This window comes from Rattus rattus, chromosome 3 (assembly GCF_011064425.1).
Source record: "Rattus rattus isolate New Zealand chromosome 3, Rrattus_CSIRO_v1, whole genome shotgun sequence".
NCBI lineage: Eukaryota > Metazoa > Chordata > Mammalia > Rodentia > Muridae > Rattus > Rattus rattus.
In genome coordinates, this window is record NC_046156.1 from 43,277,560 (window position 1) to 43,301,742 (window position 24,183).

Genomic DNA, 24,183 nt, shown 5'->3' on the forward strand with positions numbered 1-24,183 from the left:
ATGAAGCTGTTGTGCCTAGCTCATAGCGACTCCTGGCTTTCCATGAATGTGGTTAAAGGGTTAACTTTTGAATGTAAGGAGAGGGTGTGTTTTTAGATACCTTACCAAGGATGTGTTTGGCTAGATTACTGAGATGCTTTGAATAACTTTCCTGTATATCAAAGTAGTATCCACTTACAGTTTTGTGCTTGTTTTGCTTTCTGGAAAGTCAGCAGAGCAGAATAATGTCCTAAGAATCATGAGTTGAGTTGCCTCCCTGGCGTCAGCGCTCCAAGTTTCTTCAGTTGGCACTTCGCTCGAGCGCCCCCTCTCTCCCTAGAGGTCAACAAGCAACTGTGAGCCGAAGGCTGGCACAAATCCCTGTTTCAAGAAGAAACCACTCAGGGCGCATGCTCTGCTGATAGTGGTTCAGTAGCGCCATTTTCGTAAGGGAAGGGCTGACCACTAATTACGTCCCTAGGGCTCACAGCGTTAAAGTTGTTCAAACTGGATCAGAACGTTGCAGAACAAGTCCGGGGCCTCCTGGAGAGGAACCTTTGTACTCCCTTGCAGCGCTCAAGCCAAGACTAAAGAAATCTGTCATTTCTCTTCTGGACAAGTGATCCTTTCCCTTTTTCCCCTTCGCCCAGGATAGCCTACAGTCCGAGAGTAGAGCCTTACACTTCTGGGATGGTTTTGCGCCCACACCTGTGGCCAAAATGAAAGGACTTGGAGAACTTGATGAAATATTTTTCCTCTTGAACAAAGCCTCGGTGAGAGCAGGCTCTAGTACTTAGTCCGTGTACTCCGGAGCTAGGAGGTATCGCTTCTCTTGAAATCTGGTTATAAAGACACGGATCCGACAGTGGTGAGAATAGGGGTTGGCGGAAAGATAGCGGTATGACCCGACTTGGAGAAGGTCTGAGGTTTTTCAGTGCGCGCGCGCGCGCGCGCGAGTGCTTGTCTCTCTGTGTGTACGCGCGCGCGCAAGCAAGCAGGCAAGCCAGCAAGAGTTTAGAAGAAACTGAGTGAGTGGAGCAAGAGAGAAAGAGCTTGAAGAGAGACAAGAAAAATCTGGTGTGGAAGAAGAGTTAGCCTTGCAGAAAGGGATTGTGGAGACAGCATCTCAACCAGCCAGGCTGCAGCAGCTTCCTGGGGAGGCATCCACTCCTCTCTACCCATCCTTTTTCATTCATAACTTTGTGGCCCCGCCTGACATACCCCCCCCACCCCCACCCAGGCCGAGGGCCAAGTTTCCTGTGTAGCAATTGGTGAAAGGCAACAAAGCCTTAGCAACCGGCTCCTAGTGACCCGCGGGGCGCCTGGTAACTGGGGCCTGAGGCCGGCTCAGAGAAAGGAGCCGAGCTGTCCCTTTAAGGGATGGCCGCGGAGCCGTGAAAGTGGAGGGGGACGAGGGAGGGCGGGGAGGCAGGTCTGGGGGCGGACCTAAGAGGAGGAGGAGGAGAGAAGGGAGGAAGAGTTGCTGCTGAAAGGAGGTGGCGAAGGAGGAGTCTGAGCAGCTGCTACTAGCCCCGCGGACACCTCCGGAGTCCTGCCCGCTGCCGCACGAGTGGCCACGGGCGCGATCCGGGCCAAACGTCTTGTCCTCCATGATCACTTTGGGAGCCGGGGGAAGACTTTGCCCGGCTTTGAGAGCTGGTGTGCGCTATCCGGGTTTGGCGGAGACGGTGCTGCGGGAGCAGAAGGAGCTGCAGCTCGAGCAGCAGCAGCAGCCGCCGCCGCCGCAGAGTCCGGATCACAGCGGTTACAGTCCGGGGCGTGTGCGTCCCGCGCCCAGCGGGTTCGGTTCCCCACGGAATGTCCCCGGGGCGCCCCACGCGCTGACCCTGCAGCTGCCTCCGCCTTGGGCGCCCGCCGCCTCCCTCAGGCAGGCTCGGTGATTGGGACCGCGAGCTCCCAGCTCCTGGGCAGTGGGGAAGCCCCCGGGGGCGGGTGACCTCAGCTGGCCACGACCCAGCCCTCCCCCGTGCGGATCTCGCTTAAGATGGCAGCGGAGTCAGGGGAACTAATCGGGGCTTGCGAGTTCATGAAAGGTGAGGAGCAGCCGCCCGGCATCATCCGGCCCTTCCACGCCACTCCCCCCAACAACTCCCGGCTCACCCCTTTGTCCCAAGCCTCTACCCTGGGTTTCTTTTCGGGCCCTGTGTCCTTCAGTACTGCGTCTCGGCGCTCGGGCCCCTTCTCGCCACTCAACTCCCCGAGGACCCCCTGCTTCCGGCTTCTTTTTCGCATCCTCGCTCCCTCTGCAGCTTCCTCGTACCCGGACAGTGCAGGCTTCTCTGCTTGGGATCCTCCTGCAAACCTTTCTTGGTGGGGATCCTGCTGGTTTTAATCCTCCATCTGCTAATCTCGGTGGCTGGCCGGTGCTTTCGGGACACCCCCCACCCCAACCACACCCCCTGTCTTTCCTTCCTTCCTCTTGAAGTCTGCTAAGCTGCAGGGGCAGAAGCTCACCTCTCTTCCCATTCCGCTGCAGCTGAGGTCTGGAGGTTTCCGAACCAAACTTGTGTCTCCAGTTTTGCGGGTACCCACAGCTCCTGTCTGCACCCGCCCGCACGCAACCAGGGGGTGAGGGAACTCCGAAGATGCTCTGCCCCCTGCTGGGTCTTCTAGCCTCTTGGCAGGTTGTGCTTTTGGGGCTCTGTAGTTTTCTGGAAGATCCTGTTTCTCCAAGATTCCCACGTGTTCAAAGGGTCTTTAAATGATGTGTAGCAATCATTAATCCTTCGTGCATGATCCGTACTCTCAGCCTCCCGTCCCTGCTTCTCATGTTCTGTCTTTTAAACTTGTCTTTCAGATCGATTATATTTTGCTACTTTAAGGAATAGACCAAAAAGCACAATAAATATCCACTATTTCTCCATCGACGAGGAGCTGGTCTATGAAAAGTAAGTTTCCCTCTTTTTTTTTAAGCACCCACTACCCCGAACTAGTTTGTTGGTCCTTTGATAAGTGGGTTTATTCGCTTTTCCGAAAGAGTTCAGGAGGCATTACTAGCTTTCTATTGGGGAGGGATGCAGACAAAATGTATATAGTTCGGAGCTGTCAACATTGCAGTCCTTTTAGAATTTCACAGGTATTAATTCTTCCTACTCCCACAGCAATTCTGGATTCCTCACACTCCCCAGAGTAGCACCAGGCGGTCAAACCCTGTGTCATCACCAGACCTGTAATTGGCCTGTGAATCAGTCACTAGGTATTTATGGAGCACCCACAGGGTACAGGGCAGTGTGTGTACTACAGGTGCTTAAGCTTCTCAGGGCACAAGGCTCCTGTTGTTTGGAAGGGTGTTTTTGTTTGCACAGCCAGTTTTCCGAAAGTGGGACGCAGGACTGCAGGGAGCTGTATCCAAGTTGCATCTATGTGGAAGATTTCCGGTGTGATTGAGTTGACTTGATGGTATTATTCGTTGAGTAGTAGAGGGATATTCTCTCTCTCTCTCTCTCTCTCTCTCTCTCTCTCTCTCTCTCTCTCTGTCTCTCTTGCTCTGAGGGATTAAGATCTGAGAGTGAATAATCAGAACCAGAACTGAGCTCTGTGAGAGGTCACAGATGTGAAGGAAAAGGTTATTTGAATATTTTTGGCATAGTAAAACATTAATTGGAGAGACATGTTTCCTTCCGATGAAAGCAGTAGACAGGAGTAGATATATCGGTGGGATTGACTTATATTGCTTTACTAAAACAGCTGGTCTTTCAGACAAGCCTTGTATACTCATTAAGACATTTAACTTTGTTTTGTGACCATCCTGATCATGTGGGCACTCCAGTGAGCCTAGTGAGATGAACCATAAAAAACTTTCTAGGGTTTACCCAGTTAGAAAGCATATTGGCGATTCGACTTCAGCATTTATGGGTACCACTGGGCCTTGGAAGAAGAAAACTATTCTGGACCTTGAGAAGCCTATATTTTATCTGAGGGAAAATAATCCTTGTTACTTCGTCCTAGGGGGTCTTGGAACTGATGTCTTCAGGACATTTCTCTTAGTGCTGGAAGGAGGATACGCTTTGAATGGCTAGAGAGACAGTGGGCATGAAAGAGCCTTTTGCTGCTGTTCATGAATGCCAAGAGCTGCTGAGGCAAAGGGAGGTCTGAATCCCTGGTGTCAGGTTACAGCTCCACTCCTAGAGAATGGAGTTTTAAGCAGCCAGTTCCCTGACCCTGGGCACCTGGATGATGTCACCACCTTCAGTGTTTATTGAGTGGACACTATTGTTGGGCACCGTTGTTGGCTTTCTGTCTGTGAGCTGAGGGCCTAGGGACCTTTGTGTGCCTGAGGGTACGGACTGTGTCTATACACTATTATGTTCACTCGGCAGTGACTAAAGGGCCAGGGTTTATTAATATGCATTTGAACAAGCTGCAGTTATTGAGGTCTGAATCACTTCCCTTGGGATTGCTAGATGGTGGACTTAGCAAAAATTGATAGTTAATCAACTAAACACAGTGCTCAATGGCCTCTTAAAAATAATGAAAATTTTATGTGATTTTAATGTTTGTACTTTAGGGTACGAGTTACATAGCTTTTTTTTTTTTTTTTTTAACCATGTTCCCGGCGTCTTAAGGACAGGCTTGCTAGAGAGGCCATCTGGTTCACTTTGTGAGGTTAGATGTGAACTTGAAACTGCAAGAATCTGAGCACAGTGTACTTCTCCCTAATTCAAGCATGTAGGGGGCAAAGGCGGAGGCAGGTGGATCTCTGTGAGTTTGAGGGCAGCCTGTTCTACACAGAGAGGTCCAGACCAGTTAGAGCTACATAGAGAAATCCTTTCTTAAGGGGAAAAAATGTCTGTGTATGGTGGCTGATACCTGTCATCACCTGAGAGCGAGACTGAGGCAGGAGGGTTGCTTGGGGTTGGAGACGACTTACATACTGACTTGCAAACAAGCTTGGGCTATAGAGTGAGGAGAGAAATGATAAAGACTCAGCCTGAACAGAGCCATAGCCTGCCACATGATGACTATGGTCCTGACTACCTTCGTAGACACATCTTCTTGTTTATCCTGGTACATCACACTGTGACCGATGGTGCAGAGCGTAACGTGATGAGCGTACGTGTGTCTTTCAGGGTTTCCAGGGGCTCCAAACCAATATGGTGGATGACTGAGAGGACTGTAATGAAAGGGACCAAAACTGCCCTAGGAGAAGCCTCACCTGTGGAGTAGGGAGTACTTATGGAAGGGTGGAGACATGTTGAGCAGAGACATTCATAAAGGGCTCTGTGGAGGCACTATGTCGGCTTGAAGGATGGACAGGTGTCCATGGATATGGGTGTGAGAGGAAAGAAAAGTGAGGAGTGGGAGGGAGGCCAGCAAGTGTGTTCAGCTCACAGTCAGTCCTGCGCTTTGCCTGGTGTGTATACAGGTCACATGGGGGGAGGTGTGGAATATGACACTGAGAGGTCAGCTGGGGACAGACTGAATGCCATCGTGAGGAACCTGCAGTTCCCCTGGCGTGCCTTGAGCCTCTCAGAAGGGCTCTGAGACAGAGATGGCGTGGCTAGATTCATATAACGGCAGACGTTTACAGAGCATTGGCCTCTGTGCTGGATCCTTTGGTACAATGGTACCAACAGGGATGGCGAGGTTGGGTACTTTGCCCAGTGCCTCTGAAATAAGTAACAGAGCTGGAATTTGATATCATCTAGTCCCAGAGGTACTATCCACCCTCCATCCAAAGAAAATAACAAAAAAAGCATCGTCTGCAGCCCATTGGAGGGGATATAAGAAACCACACACAAACTTTGGGATGTTCAGGGGGAAAGAATACTGAATTGACATGGTGTCAGTGCTGATGGGAAAAAAAGCAGGATCTGAATCCATGTGTGGATAGTTGATGAGGATGTTGAGGGAAGGGAACCAAGCAGTTCTTGGGATAATCCCTTCACAGTGGGCCCAAGGGCATCGTGAGCCAAAACAAGGAGATAGGTAGACAGTTGGTTTTGGTGAGAGGATCAGACATTCTGCCTTGGTCAGGATGAATTTGAGAAATGTAAGGAATCATTTGAAGAGCGTATACTTTTTCTTTTTTTCTGAGACAGTTTCTCTGTATAGCCTTGGCTGTCTTGGAGCTCACTTTGTAGACCAGACTGGCCTTAAACTCTCAGAGATCCCGACTGCCTTTGCTTTCTGATTGCTGGGATTAAAGCTGCCTCTCACCATGCCCAGCTGAGAGTTTACCTTTAAAATACTTAGAATGGGGATTTTCCAAAGGACAGGAATGAGGCTGTTTCTGAGGAGGAAGAAATCAAGGTTTTTCAGGTAAGGAGAGTAAAGGAAGAAGCCAAAATTAAGTAGGAAGGAAGAAAGGAAGGAAGGAGGGAGGGAAGGAAGAAAGGCAGGCAGGCAGGCAGGCAGGCAGGCAGGCAAGAGGAAGCCATGGATTATGTCTTTTTGGCTTCACTTCTTGCAGAGGTAGAATGAGACAGTCTTCAGAGTCCCTGGGACCCTGTGTGGCAACCTGGATTCTATCTGTGGAGCATGTCCTGAGGGCAGACACCCTAATGTGCATGTCACCAAAGAAGGGAGTGTGTTTGTACACATTGTCACACGGGACTTCATAGAGCCTGGTAGCTATAATTATTTGCTGAATGTCCCAATGAAATGTCACTTTTCTGAGTAAATTATCACCTGAGAAACTATTAACTGGGCTCTTTAAATATGAGAGCACGTTTAGTCTAGATACAGCTGTGTTTGTGCAGAAGGTTGTTGAGTTATTAAAGGATGGCAGAACTTTATGGTTGAAATAATGAACTTCTGAAAAGCCCAGGCAACAAATTTACCTCGCTTCATGAGGCCAGGCTATGAGACTGATTTTTGTTGTTGTTGTTGTTTCTTGATTTTTTTCGAGACAAGTATGGTAGCTCTGGCTGTCCTGGCAATCGTTATGTTGACCAGCTGGCCATGAACTCTCAGAGATCCACCTGTCTCTGCCTCCTGAGGGCTGGGATTGAAGGTGGTGTATGCCACTGCACCCAAGTGAGACTGGAAATTTGAAAATTTCTTCTCTGTCTCCATCTCTCTATCTGATCTCATTATGTATCACTAGCTGGCCTGGAACTCAGTATTTAGACCAGACTGGCTTTGAGTGCACAGAAAAATCTGCCTGCTTCTGTCCCTGTCTCTTGAGTCCTGGAATTAAAGGGTTGCATCATCATGGCTGAATTCTACTTGGTTCTTAACAGAACTATCTCCATGAAGGTCAGAGACATTTTAGTAAAACATAGACGATAAAAAAAAAATCGTAGTTTAAATCCTTGAATTCCAGCACTCAGGAGGCAAAGGGTGGATTTCTGAGTATGAGGCCAGCCTGGTCTACATAGCCAGTTCCAGAACCATCAGGGCTACACAGAGAAATCCTGCCTTGAAAAAGCAAAAAACAAAAAACAAAACAGAAAGAAAGATAAATTAATTATGTTTTGGGCTATGCCTGTTTTCATAGGCCAGAGTTAACACAAGAGTATAGGCAAAAATATTAGCGGTTCAAAAAGTATTTCTGTGACTGGAGCCTTTCAGGGATTTATCTGTGTTGGACAGAACAACCTACAGCATGCTCTTCTCTAGAGTGGCTAATTCTCTGGTGTTGGAGTTGGACCCTGTCATCCAAATAGAGGCTAATTTTTAATAACTTGGCCCATGTTTTTTTTTTGGCTCAAGATTTAGCAAAATCAAATGTGTTAACTGTCAGAACACTTGTGTGCTCCTAATGGTCATCTTGGGCATTGGGATTGGATGCCAGAGGCATGGAGAGCCAGTTTGCTGAGAAGGACAGTGTGTTCTATCTCTGCTTTCAACCATATGCACTTTCCCATCTCTTCTGTCCTTGGGCTTTTCAGAAGAAAGGTACTAAAATGTCATGCCAGAGTACTAAATAAAGATGCCGAGACTGGCTGGAGTTTCTTTGGTGGACCCAATAAATGTCGCCAAGTGTTTTTACCTATTGAGTATAAAGATATTTTTTATGCTCCAGATGCATTTGTCATCTCTGAGGCTTACTGCCTCCGTCTGCTAACCTAGACCTTGTTCTGAAATCATCTAGCCTCCGTACAATCTAATCTAGGCCTTGAATGTTTTCAGCCTCTGCGACTTAACAGCTGAATAAGCTCACCCCTTTCTAGCTCTTTCTGAGCAGTGACTGGTTGGTTCAACTCAGCTATGATGGCTCAAACTCCTCTCCAACCTCACCAGTTGAATCTAACTTCCTTTAGTTTCTCCTGAATTGCTCTGCTTGGCCTCTTACTAACTTTGGCGATCTGTTCTAATCTTCTGGCGCCTTCTCATTCTGCCTCGTTCTGTCTTCACCTGTGTCTAGCTTGTTCTCTCTCTGTACCCTGTTTCTGTAGAACTATCCCAGTAAAACTGACCCTTTCCCCCTCCTCACTGCCTCGCCAATAACTTCCCCTTTTCCTCTCTTCTTGTGAGAGTTGGGCATATCCTATTCTGTCAAATCTTTCTCTGATTCATCACTTTGTCTGCCCCTCAATTAGATATCACTTTCACGCATGAGTGCTTCCTTATATAAACTAACTCTCCCTTCATTGTTTGGGATTAAACAATGCAGCCTGATCATATATACTCTAATTCTTTTCTTCCACTCTCCTCAGGAACTCCATCTTTTTCCCCATTCATTTCAGTCACTCCCAATAACCTCACTTTCGTGCCTTCTCTGTTTGTCTATCAGTCAGTCAGTCCATCCATCCATCCATCCATCCATCCATCCATCCATCCATCCATCCATCCAACCTTTTGTCCATCCATCTGCCTGCCTGTGTGCTTGCCTCCCTCCCCCATAACCTAATAAATCTGATTAGGGCTGCCTACTGGAAGACTGGTCTTCTTGAGTTGGTGATCCAGTGGCACCAGTGACTTCTTTAGTGCAGCATCCATGCCATGTCCCAAAGGCAGCATTTCACAGCACTCCTTCCCATTTTACCTTCTTCCCATCGCCTTCCATGGTGTTTCCTGAACCTTGAGTTAGGGGTTGATATTGATGTCCAGTTTAGGGTTGAACACTCAACAGACATGCATCCTCAGTACTTGGCAGAGTTACAAGTCTCTGCATTAACTACTGACCACTTCAGAGGGAAGCTTCTCTGCAGGTTGCAGGGAGCACTAATCTCTGAGGTAAATATTTAGAAAGCAGTGCGACAACACGCTCCTTAGCAAAGCAGCAGTAGTAAGTTCTAGTGTCTGTGACCTCCAGGGCCATGATCGGTTTACAGTGCTAGGCCTGAATTTATTCCTCAGGAGTGGGCCTCAAGTCTAACCCAAAAGCAGCTGGTTAACCCGTAACCTTCATGCCACTCTTGCATGGGCAGGCACATTTTACCCAGCAGAAGTTTTGCTTTTTACATCTTCTGGCCTGACACATACATTGTAGGTGTTTACTTGGCTATGTATGAACCTGTGGACAAAATGTTATCCTGTGGCATGCATTGTGCATCATGCATTATGAGGCTGTACACTCATTGATACACATTTATGATCAATAATCCTTCTTCCTCTTCCTCTCCTTTCTCTTCCTCCTCCTTTTCCTTCTCCTCCTCTTCTTCCCTTTTTTCTTTTTCCTCTCCCTCCTTTTCCTTTTTTCCTCCTCTTCCTCCTCCTCCTTCTGCAGTGCCGGGGAATCAAACCCAGGATCTCACGCATGCTAGGCAAGTGCTCCAACCCTGATCTACGCTCAGCCCTCTCAGGGTTCCATTTGTTATTTGTAGCTCAGGCTGGCCTTCAGCTCACTGTGTAGCCTAGGCTAGTCTTGCATTCTTGGTAATCCTCCTGTGGGAGCCTCTCAGGTGCAGAGATTACAGATGTGAGTCACTAAGCTCAACTTTGCAGTCCATTCGCAATTATGTGATCTACTACCGTCCAATTTTACTTTCATATTTGTTTAAAGACTTTCCGCTTTGGCCTGGTAGGCCTTGGCAGTGTATAGTTGGACTTTGATCTCCACGGTGATAAATTGTTACTCGGGTTTTTTTTTTTTTTTTTTCCAGCTTGCTTGAGATAAGTGGCAAACACAGGCACTTGAACCAAAGAGCTAAGGAGTCTTCTTACAGTGTGTGCTTCTGTCAGGCAACATGAGAGAGAGATCCAAGTGGGTCGTGGGAGATGGAGCTCTGTGCCAGGTCACCCCAGGGTGGTTTCATTATTTTGTTTGAAGTAGACTCCTAAGACATCAGATGTTCTCATTTGTAGGTTCATAAACACATTCCCAAGCCCAGAGTAAATGACTTACTTAGACACAGCTCAAAACAACTTTGTGAGGGAAAAAAAAAGGACCAGACACATTTTTTTTTAAAAATGGGGTGTAAAGTAGAACAATTTGAGATTTGTAAGTGGCTGAAGATTGCTGGGTTGCTGTGCAAGAGAATACCATGGAGGTAGAGATGGAGTAAAAGTTAGCGGCAGGGCCTTGGGTAAACACAGGTAAATGATGAAGGAAACAGAGTGGAGGTCAGTGTATGAAGATCCCAACACTGTCTTCTCTGTTAGGAGTGAAGCAAGCAAGAACTTGTTACTTCCCTGGTTATTGAAAGACTTCTTCACTGAGTGATGCTTAATGTGTAACAAGCACAGGGCATTTTATGATGTCTGAGACCAATACTGCCAGCTCTTGGTCACTGTCATATCTTTAGACCTAGCACTGTGCTTGGCATAAGAATGGTGTCCCAGAAATACAAGTTGAATGCATGAGGGAGGGAGAGAGAGAGGGATGGAGGGAGACAGATTTATTTCAGGCAGAATCCTAAGAAAAGGTGTATTTGGGAAGAGTGAGAGCCTGTTTGCTGGAGAGCAGTCCCAGGTGAGGATGGATGGGCTGGTCTGAGGGATCCTAGCATCCGCCCATCCGGCTTACTGATGACTGGAAAGGTACTGATTAGGCTCTGAGCACCTGTGGCCCATAGTTTGCAAGGAGGAATGTGTGAGATACAAAGTTTGTTACCTTGGATGACTGGGAGAAAGCCACAGGTTAAGTAGGTTTATGTCTTTTAAGTTCGAAGAAGGTGGGACCTATCTTGTGGTTGTGGTTCTGTTTTGTGTTGTTAGGGGGGAAGTGGAAATAAAAAAGGGTTCAGTGTAATGGAGCCTTTGACTTGTGTGGTTTTCAAGCAGGAAATAGACAACACCTGACCAGGTTACTTAGCCAGTTACTGCTTTAAAGTCTGGGGAACTGTGTGGGACAGCTCATCTCAAGTTCCCTGGACTTATGGTTTGAGTTGGACTTTCTACATTTAATTGTGGAATTTATTGTTTAGTTTTTTTTAATAACCCAATACTTCCAGGTCCACCAAAGAATTGTTTGTTGGGTGGGGCTTTTCAAGTTCTGTTGTTCTGGTTGAAATGCATTTGATCCTTGACAACCTGGATTAATGACATCTAATAAATAACCACAGCTATTTGTGGTTGATGATAGATTCCTCCATAAGAAATGTTTGTGTTTGCTAAAGGTAGTGGTTCATGCCTATAATCCTAGTGAGTCTGAGGCAGGAGGATTCCTATATGTTTGAGGCCAGCCTAGAGTATAGAGCTTGTCTCATATAAACATTTGTATTGAACTATAGTTTTAAGTTTATTTTGTGTGTGTGTGTGTGTGTGTGTGTGTGTGTGTGTGTGTGCACTCGCACGTGCATGTGCATGCACATACCACACTGCAAACATGAAGGTCAGAGGATCTCTTTCTATCTTTCCATGGACTCCAGGGTTGAACTCAGGTTGTCAAGCTTTTGTGGGTAGCACCTTCACCTGGTGGACCATCTCCTCAGCTCCCGAACTACAGTTTTATAAAATGAAGCCTTTCTGTTATTCATAAGGTTGGCATTTTGGGTTTCAACATTTTCATATCTTGTTGATAAATGGAAGAATTTGCTAGTTTGGTTTACTTTTGTTATAAGATATGACTTTCTTCAGAGGTCCAGAAAAGGTGTTTTTGTTTTTTTTTTCCAAATTGGTCTCTTTCATCAACATATGGAAGGAGAACATTTATTTACTTCCATCTAGGAAGTGGACAGTTCACGAAGGTACCTGATACAGACCTGGAAAGTTCCGTGTGTGTATTTTGGATGCACTGGAGACCAACTCATGGCTTCATCTATGCTAGGCCAGTGCTCTCCATCAAACCTGAAGTACCATGTACCCTTAGAGTTTGCTGAAAGGAACCCGTGTCTCTGTCTTAATGAGTGGACTGATCATAAGTGTGTAATCACAAATACATCGACTAAACAGTTCTGACTCAGGTCTAAGGCTTTCTAAAGACTAAGCGGCCTGCTCGGGGGAGATGGCTCAGAGGGTAAAGGTTCTTACTTACCAAGCTCAGTGAGCTGAGTTCATCCTCTGAGATGCACATCGCGAGGGTTGCACGTTGTTCTCTTTTCTCCACATGTGTGTAATGGCATGTATGTGCACACACACACTCTCTCTGTCTCTCTCTCTCTCTCACAGACACACACACACACACACTCTCTCTCTCACACACACACACACACTCTCTCACACACACACACACACACACACACACTCCTCTCTGTCTCTCTCTCTCTCTCTCTCTCTCTCTCACACACACACACACCCCTCCCTGTCTGTCACACCCCCCTCTCCACCTCTCTCTCTCTCTCTCACACCCACACCCCTCTCTCTCTCACACACACACACACACCTCTCTCTCTCTCTCTCTCTCTCTCTCTCTCTCTCTCTCTCTCTCTCACACACACACACACACACACTCTCTCTCTCTCTCTCTCTCTCTCACACACACACACACACCCCCCCCCTCTCTCTCTCTCTCTCTCCCACACACACACACACACACACTCACTTTTCTGGCATACTAAATGGTTCCTGCTCGATAACATTTTGTCTTCTATTGGTGCCATTTGGTTACTTTTTATTGATAACATCTATACGTTGAGTTTTTCTTTTCCCCTTCTCCATCCCACCTTTACTCCTTTCTTCCTTCTTTCTCGAGTTTTCTTTAGGCAGGGTCTTGCTCTGCAGCCCACACTGCCTGAGCTTTTGGCGATCCTCCTGCTGCAGCCTCCTGAGAGCTGGGATGGCTGTGCGTGGTCACGTCTGGCCACAGTTGAGGATGTTCTTGGCTCTGCTTGCTGTTGGGTTAGTGACCACCATTTGCACTCTGATCTGCTCTGAGCCTAAACGTGCAGTGGGGGTAGACATTGGAAAAGTTGCTTTCTGAGTGTTGACTCTAAAACAAGGCTAGACTTTGTGTGAGACCTATAAACTCGGGTAGAGGGCATGCGTGCTCATAGAGAGCTTTAAAAGAAACAATCCAACTGTGTTAATGGCTTCCTTACTGCTATTCAGGCTCACCTGGGTGGCAGATTAGTGAGACTTCTGAGTTGGGAATTAGCTTTTTTAACTGCTTTCTTTCTAATACTTATGTATGCACGAGTGTTTTACGTACTTGTTCATGTGTATGCAGGTGTGTGTGTGTGTGTGTGTGTGTGTGTGTGTGTGTTTGTTTGTTGTGTGTAGTGGGTTTGTGTGGTAGGTCTACTGAGCATTAAATGTCTTCCTCAGTTGTTCCTCATTTTTTTTTTCTGAGACAGGGTCTATCACTGATTTGGTGAGGCTCTCTGGTGAGGCTCTCTGGCGAGCAAGCTACCAGGGTTCACCTGTCTGCCTTCCCAGGGCTGGGATTGCAAATGCATGGGGCCATCCCTGGCTTTTACAGTGATGTTGGGGGTCCAAACACAGGTCCTGATACTTGCACGGCAGGCACTAAACTGACGGAGCACCTCCTTATATTTTTGGTTGTAAGCCTAGCCTTTAACGGCTGAGCCATCTCTCCAGCCCGACAGAGCACCTCCTTAGTGCCCGTAACTGACGTCTCACCCTATACACCGCTTCTTTACTTTTAAAGGATAAGGAATTCATGTGGCACCTGCATTAGCTGTGAAAATTATTGATTCTGAGCAGCAGGGTAGGTCTGAAAATATTAAAAATGTTTGCTGTGCCGATTGTGAGATTAAAGAAGGGTGGAAAGACCCGCTTAGGAAGCTGTGTGTGTGGTGGCTCTGTAAAGTGGTGCCTTCCTGGTTTTGCCCACCAATGCCAGCACTGGACTTGGTTCCCGGTGCTTACGGAACTCATGCCTGCAGCTCTGGGAATCACAAAGTAAGTGCTCTGGGACATCTAAGCTGGGAACAGCCTCTCAGGCTGAAATTGAAGCTGGCCTCTGAGAAAGGGCACTGTGATGAATGGTGGGGTGAATGCCTCTGGCTGAGGTTATTTTTGGTGCAGGCTGCACTTGGAGCACACCAGTACTGAAGATGGGGTGGTGGGAGAAGGCTGTGGTGTGCCCCAACTCTCCTCATCTCAGAGGGCCGCTCAGTCTCACCACCCTCAGACCCTTACTCTCTGGTTCCTTCAGGCTCTTGAAAAAAAAATTAAGTATGTGAATATCTCTCTACGTATATGACGAGAGTGCCGACGTGCTTGTGCTTGGAGGTTAGGAAAGAGCACCGGGTCTCTCGGACCTGGAGTTAGGCAGTCGTGGGCCACCCAGTGTGCATGCTAATACAAGTCTTCCAGAATGTCAGTAAGTGTGCCTAACCCTAAGCCATCTCTCCAGCCCCTTAACCTTGCTTTGCACCGAAAGTATCAAGCGTGAAATGTCAGTCACCCCTCTCTAGCCGTACTTAGCCTGGAGCAGTTTACAGTGTTTAGAACGAAGAGTGTTTTCTTTTCCTTTATTTTTCAAATGAACCAATCCTTTATTTACTCAGCCATCTAAGGACTGGTGCTTGGGATGCCTAGGAGCTGACTGGCCTAGGAGTTTAGCTGGCCTAGGAGCTCAGCCATGGACAAACTGCAGGAGTTTGTCCTGCAGTGGTTTTTAGTCAATACACTAGTTAAGTAGACTGCGGGAGCCCTCTGTCCAAGGCGAGAACTATAGCGTTTTTCTTTCTTTTCTTTTTTTTTTTTTTTTTTGGTTTTTTTTTTTTTTGGTGCTGGGGACCGAACCCAGGGCCTTGCGCTTCCTATGCAAGTGCTCTACCACTGAGCTAAATCCCCAACCCCTCTTTCTTTTCTGATAGACGTTGATCTATCCCAGGCTAGCCTTACACTTACTGTGTAGCAGAAAATGACCTGGCATTTGCCACTCTACCCCATCTTATGCAATTCTGGGGATGAATGTCAGGGCTATGCGCAGGCCCTGCAAGCAGGCTACCACCAAACGAGCCACGCCCTCAGCCCCCAAAGACCTTCAGGTCTTTGAAGGCAAGAAACAGAGCCTGTGGAATCTGCACCTTTGGAGAGCAGCCAGAGAGGTGGGGAGGAGAAGAGAATTCTCTGAAGAAGGGTGATTGTGCTGAGACCTAAAGCAGGAGTAGTGTTAACCAGGGCTGGGGAGTAGTGTATGAAGAAGGTCTAAAGCAGGAACTCAGACATTCCTTGTGGTTTGAGCTGGTGAGGAAATGTTGCGAAAGAAGTCCCCAAAGAGAGAAGGTAGGAACCACAGCACCTGGTTCCTTGGAGGCAAGGTGGAGGGTGTGGGTGTTAATTCCAGGGGCTTCGGGAGGAAACGAGATCCATCGTTGAGATCATTGCCACTGGGTTTAGAGCACTGCTCCCTTTTCAGGCCCAGATTTCAGGAACTGCTTTCAAAGAGGTGAGAGTTAGCATTCTCTGCATGCTGGATCTGTCCTCACTCACTGTCTCTGCCAAAGCTCTGGGGATAGACTGACTGCCCAGTCCTCTTGCTCTCAGTCGCTGCCGGTGAACAAAAGGGTTAACTCACATGGTTTGAGAATGCTTCTGTGGGAGTGAATTTTAATCCCAGCAAAGCATCCCCAAAGAAGCCGCCCCCTTGCTTCTGTTAATTGGAGTCTTGGAAGGGACTTTCTCTTCACTGACTTTGCTTCAGAGGGGAAAGACGTGAAATAGAGAGCTGGATGCTACAGCGGAAGGCTTACACAACCCTGCCCTGGGCCTTGGGCTAAAGAAAGTGCTAAGTGGAGACATCCCTTACTAAGTGAGGCTGCTGGGATTTCCTGAGAGGTGTCAGGGACAGGAGTGAGAGTTGATCATGAGTCTGAGACACCAGGCTGAAGCGCGATCAAATAGATACTGGAATCCTGTGGTACCAAGCGGCCTTGCGTTCTTTGTCAGGCTGTCCTGTACACAGGAAACTTGGTAGGTGCCCAGCCACTGGCATCTGTAACTGGCAAGTTGTGCTCCAAGAGCATGAGCGGGCGCTCTGACTCATGCCCCAGTGTCTTAGTTAGTATTTACCAAGAGAATAGGATCTTCTGAAAATGTGGTCATTATGAGTTTTCATCGGGATCAAAAATATCTTCTGGTGAGAGGGAAACTAATAGTAAGAGAAACATTAGCTGGTATCAACGATGCTCTTAAACAACAACAAAAAATTAAAGATGGGCTGGGGAGATGGGCCAGTGGGTAAAAGCCTTGTCTGATGACCCGAGTTTACATCGCTAGAACTCACAGAAGTGCCCAGTGTTGTAGCACCAGAGTGTGTAATCCCAGCATGGTCCTATGGGGAGATGGTAGGTGGAGACAGGATACTCTCCAGAAACTCCTGGCTCAGCTAGTCAGGCTCACATAGCCACAGAGACTGTTCAAAGGTTGTGGTGAGGAGAGGTGAGGACCAACACCCAAAGGTTGGCCTTGGGGCCTCAGATCTCTATGTTGATAAGTGGCACACATGCAGACACACGTATACAGAGAGAGAGAGGGGGGGGGAGGGAGGGGGAGAGAGAGAGAGAGAGAGAGAGAGAGAGAGAGAGAGAGAGAGAGAGAGACTGCATACATGAAAAACAAAGTATTGGCATGCCTTATGCTCTTACAGTGTAAGGCATCCTATTTTAAAAGCAGTATTTCCTTCGGTTTCACAAGAACTATTTGATTAATATGTTAACTTGTAACATCTTGCTCAGAATGGGTGGCCATAAATTTCATGGCGGGACTAAGCAGTGCTTGGAAAGTAGTATTTCTTTTTGCCGAGAGGTTGAGCAGTTTTGTATGAAGCTTTTAATGTGTAGAATAAGGCATGGCAGTGCTTTAAACAATGATCTCCTCAAGGACAGACTCAAGCAAATTACAGCTCACTAGAAAAACCACAGAGCCGTCAGCTCTGTAAACCTCGTGAGAAGAGCAGGCTGTGCTGGTTACGATGTGGGTAGTGTAAATCCAGGTGACCCTAGAAAGTGTTTTCTCTGCTCTTGGGTTTCTCTTCCATGGTCCTCTGTGAAGGACACATCCCTCCTTCTTTCTCCTCCTGCCATCCTTCGTCTGCTGACTCCGTACACTTCAGTCAGTTCTTTGAGCTTTTTTGCTGTCAAATCAAAATAATTTGATTTTGGCTCTTCACATTATCGAATAGAAAACCCGTTGCCCGATGTTCATTTCTTAAACTTGTTGAGATTCGTTGTAGCGATCGAGCTCTAATTTGCCAACCTCGTTAGAGGGAAAGCACATATCGGTGGGGAGATCAACTTCTTTATTCCTTCATTTGGAGATGACGGTGCTATGGTACAATGAACTGTGTCCACCTAGCCCAATGAGACTGGAATATCGGCCCCCTTCACCAAGACAGAGTGGGAGTGGGGTGTTTGTTTGCCTTTGAGTCGAGATAGTTTGCTGGAATTTGACAGAGTGGAGAAGGCACTGGTCAGTGTTTGGATTGCAAGTTCAGGGGAGTCTACTTTCAAATTTTTTCTTAAAAAAATAAACAAATTATGTCTGGGTCTGTGTGTGTTTGTTGTTTCAGGGGCTAGCAAAGAGATGCCTCCTCTCTCTCTCTCTCTCTCTCTCTCTCTCTCTCTCTCACTCTCCAGGATTTCTCTGTGTAGCCTTGGATGTGGCATGCTGGAGCTCACAGAGATCCCATGCTGGAATTAAAGGCATATACCATAACTGTCCGGCTAGGGGTGCCCTCTTGAGTTGCTTCTCTCCCATTTTTTGGGGGGAGGGGGTAGTATTTTTTGGTGCTCAGCAATTCCTTTATCTGTGGTAGCCAGTTTTGCTTCCATCTTGATGAGCATTGTTGCTTCTCACAGGGCCTGTGCCTCATGTGGCTTTTGAGTCATTTTCATGGGAAACGAAATTTTCATTTGTCATTTTAAGTAGCCCTCATCTATTTACCGTGTTGGAGAATTGCAGACGGTTGAAATGATGAGGTCTGCATTGGGTTGACTTGATTTTGAGTTATGCGAGGATACCCACTTACCTTCCTTGAATTTGGCAAAAGAGTTCTTGTTCATTAGCCCTGCCTCCAAAAGTGAATCCATATAAGTGGGCCTCACTTTTAAAATGTGTAGCTTTAAATATGAGGTTGAAGTTGATACATAGTATTCAGAGTAAAGTTGGAATTACATGACTTAGATTCTTTGTGCTTTTTTTTCTTAATTTTTTTGTTTTCGTTATATATGTGTGTGTGTGTGTGTGTGTATGTGTTTTGTTTGCACGCATGTCTGTGTGCTATGTATGTGTAAAATGCATGGAGACCAGAAAAGGGCATTGGATTTCCTGAAAGTAAACTTACAGGTGGTTGTGAGCCCCCTTGAGGGTGTGGGGAATTGAACTCTGGCCCTCTGGAAGAGCAGCCTCTAAACTATTACCTTTTTAGTTCCGATCTGCAGTTTTTTGAAGCTTGCTCAGCATGAATTTCAAAAGCTGAGATAATGACCAAAATTCCACATTTAATGGTCACTATGCATGCTCTAATAGAAAAACAAGAAAGCCAAGGTAGTTTTGTTAAGAAGCACCCAAGAACAGGAAAATCTCGCTGTAAAAAGTGTTGTTAATACTCGGTTTTTTCTCATTTCCTCCCCTGGTGCTGGGGGCTGAACCCAGGCCTTGTGCACTCTGTGTGTGTGCTGTGTCACTGATACATCCCCAGTCCTCATTTTAGTGGTTCTCAGTGGGTTGTTGTTTATATTTATAGCCTTGCAGAACACTGGGAACTTTAGAAATAAGTTAACACCATACTGGGAACTTTAGAAGTAAATAAGGAACTTTTTATTTTATATCATTAGAAGTCATTTTTTGGGGGCCATTTTGTCTTATCTTTTTCATGAATGCTGTGTACAAAAGCAGTCAATTTTAGTGCTATAAGTTCCAAAACATACCCACGAAAAGGCCAGTAGGGGTTGGCCGACTTGTAGTTGGAGTGACATATGTGATTTGGGTGGCAGAAAAAAAGTTAAATGTCTTCCTCATTAAGAGGGTGGTTTCAAGGCAGGCTTTTTTTTTTTTTTTTTTTTTTGCAAACTTAGTGGTATTTAATACATTTGTGCTCCAGGCTGAGTTGAATTTAGAGTACTAATGAGCGTTTCTCCCTGATGCTTCAGTTTTTGTTTCATTGCATCTAGGACACTCTTTCAAATGTGTAAGTTCTAAATAAATACGGTTCTTGATGGGGAAGCTCATGTTGCAGTTGATGGGGTAGAATCAACATGTAAAATTCTGATGTGTGTACTTTGTTGAAATTCACTGAAATGGCAAGTTTTGAGGACTTTGACAAAGCTTGGTTAGAGCCCCCTAATGTGGATTTTGTGGAGGTTGCACTTTAAGGTCATCTTGAGGATGCTGAGTGACAAGAGGGGCAAGTATTCTGGGTGAGAGGCCTGATGTGAGCTGAGGGTTGTCAATAGTGGGAGAAGTGTTTGGAGGTTAAGGGGTGGATGCGTCTTGTGAAATGGAGATCCTGAAGGGATTCTGCTGGGAGACAGGATCAGCTGAGAGCATGCATGTTAAGCTTTGGTTGCTGGCTGGCAGAATCATCCTTGAGCAGTGCGGAGCCATTTAGCATTGAAAGAAGTGAGATTGATGAGACGCACCATCATTGGGAAGGAGACTGAGAATTCCACCAGGGCATGGCTAGGATGAAGGGGGAACTTGGCTTCTTCATCCTGGAAAGGGAACAGAAAGGGAAGGGGTATATGAGAATGGTAGCTCATTTGATAAAATAATTGGTTTTGCTCTATTGTGCATGAAAGGTTTCATGCTCAATGACTCAGAAAGCTCAGGGTTATTTTGAAGGAAAGGTGATTTGTCGACAAACTGAGGTGTTGAAGGCCTGATGGAAGGTGGGTCGAGCTGAAGTTAAAAACATGCTACTTCCAAGGAACCCAGAAACAGTACAGTCTCTGCCATAAAAATAGTCTTGCCCTAAGCAATGCAGTTAGGTGCCTGTATAAATGTGGTTCTCATCTCCTTCCAATTGGGTTACCGATTTGATTCATAACAGTGGATAAGAAAGATTTGCATACAGGTTAGTGACTGTATCCTGGAGAGGCAGGGGAATGGAAGAAGGGCCAATATGTCTCATAATACAGGAAGTTTAAGAAGAACAGACGGGAAAAAGTGGACCACTGCACATAAGATCCGTGAAGATTGAGCGAGTTGGAGGGGAATTAGAATAGAGTTCATGAGCTTCTCGATGGAGTCGGTGAAGAAGTAAAAGCAGGAGAGAGTAGTTCCACACTAGTGAATCCGCAGTCCTCATCGCCTTGGCTGCTTTTCAATTCTTTCACCTAAATGGCACAGTCGGGAGTTAAAAGGACTTAAAATTGAAAAATTGCCTAAATAGTTGTGTGTTAAGAAATTGTTTAGAGCAGTAGAGCAGTAGGAGAGTGGAACTGAGTTCCCTGGCCTGGCATAGATCAGACCACTTATGTGTTGAACCTTCCTAAAGGTGATTGGAATTTGATTACAAATTAGTGAAATTAAAAGTGAGCATCTATATTGCTGAAAACTGTACTTGTACTAAATGCTATTTTATATATGTATATATCTCAGTTTCTATGCAGATTTTGGACCTCTGAACTTGGCAATGGTGTACAGATACTGCTGTAAGCTAAACAAGAAACTAAAAGTGAGTATTCTAGATGTGTTTATGTCTTGGAATGAAAATGTTTAAACCAGAAAACCTGTCCAGTGGGATGGTTTCACACACACGCGGGATTTAATTGGGTGATTTAGATCTTTAGAAAAATTTGTGAGAGGTCACCCAGAAGTTGAAATCGATCCTTCAGATTATACCACAAAGGACATGTCAACCTCATTCTTTCTTCAGGACAACTGCAATATGAGCTGCATGAAGTCACTGCAATCGTGATCTAAGAGAGGGGCACAGCCTTTCAGATTGCTAATGAGTCTCTATCAGATTCCTTCATAGGGTAATTTTTCCAAAGCCTTCACTTCCGCTTTGTAGATGCTGTTATGGGGTGATGAAGGAAGGGTCTCATTAGGAGAATAACCAGGTTTTGCTTGGTCAAAATGGAAAATTTTGTTAAACATCATCTTTGTAGAGTTAATAACCAAATAAGACTATGAATTACCTGCTATGACAGAGTGTGGGCAAGCATTCAGTGTTAGCCTGTAGTGTTTGTATTACATGAGATCCTTCTCATTCTCTCTTTGCACATATGGATTTTGTCATGTGGGCTTTTTCCTTTTAAACTCTGCATGTATTAGAAAAGTAACATTTATATTACTGGGATTATTAAGTTTACTAAATGAAAACCAATATTTATATTTTTCTTTCAATTTATAAATGAACCTCTTGGATGTTTCAGTTTGGAAAACAGTATAGTACAATGTATGCTTGTAAGATAATACAGACTTGTAAAGCTTAGTGTTACTGTTCTCTATGTTGGATGAAGTAAGGCTGGTCTACAGTACAGTGTCTTATACACATAGCTGCTCAGTGATTGTCTTTGGGTTTTGGTTGCACTTAGATATAAATATAGTCTTGCAGAGCATTTCCTGTAGAATATATTGTATGCTTTATACATTTGCAGATTTTTGCCATCAACTTCAATGTGTTATATGGTCATACTTAGACATTTCAGTTAACAATTACATAACACACAAAAACTATCACACCCAACTCATTTAGGAATTAAAGCATGCAATATTATCTGGCTTGAAAATGACGTCATAGATTCATTCACGTAAACAAGAGCCAAGCATCTACTATTTTGTAGTTTAGAAAAAAATAGATTTTTAAGACCCTAAAGAAATAAATAATCTTTTTAATATAAAATGAACTTTAAATGACTGAACTAATTATGGAAGGATCATTAGTCAATGCTTGAACCTTATCCTTGGGAGGATCTAGGTTTTTGCCCTCCCTCTTTTTGTGTGTGTTTTGTGTGTGTGTGTGTGTGTGTGTGTGTGTGTGTGTGTGCATATGTGTGGTATGTGTGTGGGGGGGACTAGAGAAAGTCATTGGGTGTCCGCTATCACTCTCCACCTTATTACCTTGAGACAGGATCTCTCACTGAATCTGGAGCTTACCATTTGGCTAGTCTATGTAACCAGCCAAGTTTCTGGGATCTACCTTTCTTTGTCCTCTGGGTCTGGGGTCACCAGTCTATATAGCCAGCCCATCCCCCACTTTTACATGGGTACTGTGAATCCAAATGCAGATCCTTACACTTGTATAGCAAATGATCTTACCCACTAATCCGTTTCTCAAGCTCCTATTTCCTAGTTGCAAAATCATATAGTAGGCATGAACCATGTATTACAAGTAAACATATGTGACTTAAATACTATCTGGAGTTACCAAAGAGAAAGAAGTCATTATTAGGAAGATGAAGATTATGTATCTCAGTGCTCTACTACAGTGATTGTAGAGGAGTAGATGTATTGAATTGGTTTTTTTCCTACCATATTCTATATCTAACAGTTTTGGTAAATGCGTATAAAGACTTGTTTAAATTTCCTTTCATTTCTAAAACTTCCTTACATCTTATGAGAGTTCATTAAAGTTCAGACATCCCCCTTTGCTTTTTATTCCAGTGATCAATAATCAGCTACATATGCCTGGAATGACATTTTTAAATTTAATAAAATTAATAGGTACTCTGTAGCTTTCTGAGGGATTGACTTTCTAAAACTCCAGCATTAATAAGTCATAGGCTCGTTCAGTAAACCATATCAAATGGAATCTCTGTATCAGGAGGCAAAGGTTTACTTTAGCAATCCAAAGGCAGTATAGAATTGCTTTGGATTTGTGGAATCCATTTTTCATCAATAAAGTAAGGATTCTAGCCAGGCACGGTGATGCACGCCTTTAATTCCAGCACTGTGAGCAGAGGTATGTGAATACCTGTGAGTTTGAGGCCTGTTCTCCACAGCCAGTTGCAGGACAGCCAGAGCCACATACAGAGAGACCTTGTCTCAAGAAAAGAAACACCAGGTTTCAGAATGGAGCTGCTCTGCCAAATCACCTTCCTAATGTCACATCTGTAAACTAGATAGGAAATCTAAGGGTTCTTCCGGGAAGATTTTAAATACCTGTTCCGATGACCCAAGTGCTGTCATTTCCTGTGATGAAGCTGGTCAGTATTCTTTTAGGAATCTAAATGATAGCTGTGAAGAGATCACAGGACAAGATGGGACACCTAGGAGTGTGACCTGCTCAGCATCACCGGTGAAGTCGGAGCTGGTGCCAGTGTTCATATTCTCACCTTTGCCTCAGCGGGCCACGGGGGCACTGGGGTTAGGATCCTTCTGTGCTCATTGTCCCGGTAGTTTCTGGGTCTTTTGACCTTTCCTGTGGCTGTGGCGGCCACCCTGGCTGTGTATCCTGGCTGTGTTTGCTCCCTATTTGGAAACTTCTTTTCTTGTTACACATTCATCACTCTGCCAGCAGCATCTCTACACTTGCAGTCTCTCCATCCTCCCAGAGCACTGGTACCTGACAGACGCCCCGCCTTTTCTCTCTGTGGTTCCTCATCTTGACTGGGGCCAGGGCACCTCGATGCTATTCCTTCCTCTGTGGATGATTTCCTGGGCTGTGATTTCCCGGGAACCTCAATACTCTTGCTACCCTGAGCCGTGTACTTTCCCCCATGATGTATTTATTTGTCACCATGGCCTGTCTGATGGATTCGGCTTCGTTCTTTGGTGTGTGTGTGTGTGTGTGTGTGTGTGTGTGTGTGTGTGTGTGTGTGTGTGTGATGCTTGCTATGATGTGTGTGCGGAGGTCAGAGGACAATCTTACAGGAGTCAGTTCTCCCTCATTACGTGTTTCCTGGGGATCAAACTCAGGCTGTCATTCTTAGTGGCACCCACCTTTTCCAGCCAAGACATTTGACTCCTCCACAGCGTTATTTTACGTAATAACCTCTTGTTAGAATTCTTCTGGTGTGATTTATAAGAATTCGCAATTTTATTAATTTTCTCATT

The 24,183-nt window shown here is 45.6% G+C and overlaps 1 protein-coding gene across 3 annotated transcripts in view; it reads left to right on the forward strand.

Moving 5' to 3' along the window:
- Positions 1-1,368: 1,368 nt before the first annotated feature.
- Cdc14a (cell division cycle 14A) overlaps positions 1,369-24,183 on the forward strand; it is a 152,688-nt gene continuing 129,873 nt past the window's right edge. Inside the window, exons 1-3 of one of the 3 annotated variants that reach the window (XM_032897431.1) lie at positions 1,369-2,033; positions 2,798-2,888; positions 20,782-20,857. In XM_032897431.1, the coding sequence (XP_032753322.1) occupies positions 1,985-2,033; positions 2,798-2,888; positions 20,782-20,857 (216 nt within the window). In that variant the 5' untranslated portion in view covers positions 1,369-1,984. Of the gene's footprint in view, positions 2,034-2,797; positions 2,889-15,345; positions 15,466-20,781; positions 20,858-24,183 lie in introns of those variants that run through there. The other 2 variants (XM_032897432.1, XM_032897433.1) reach the window with 2 other exon arrangements.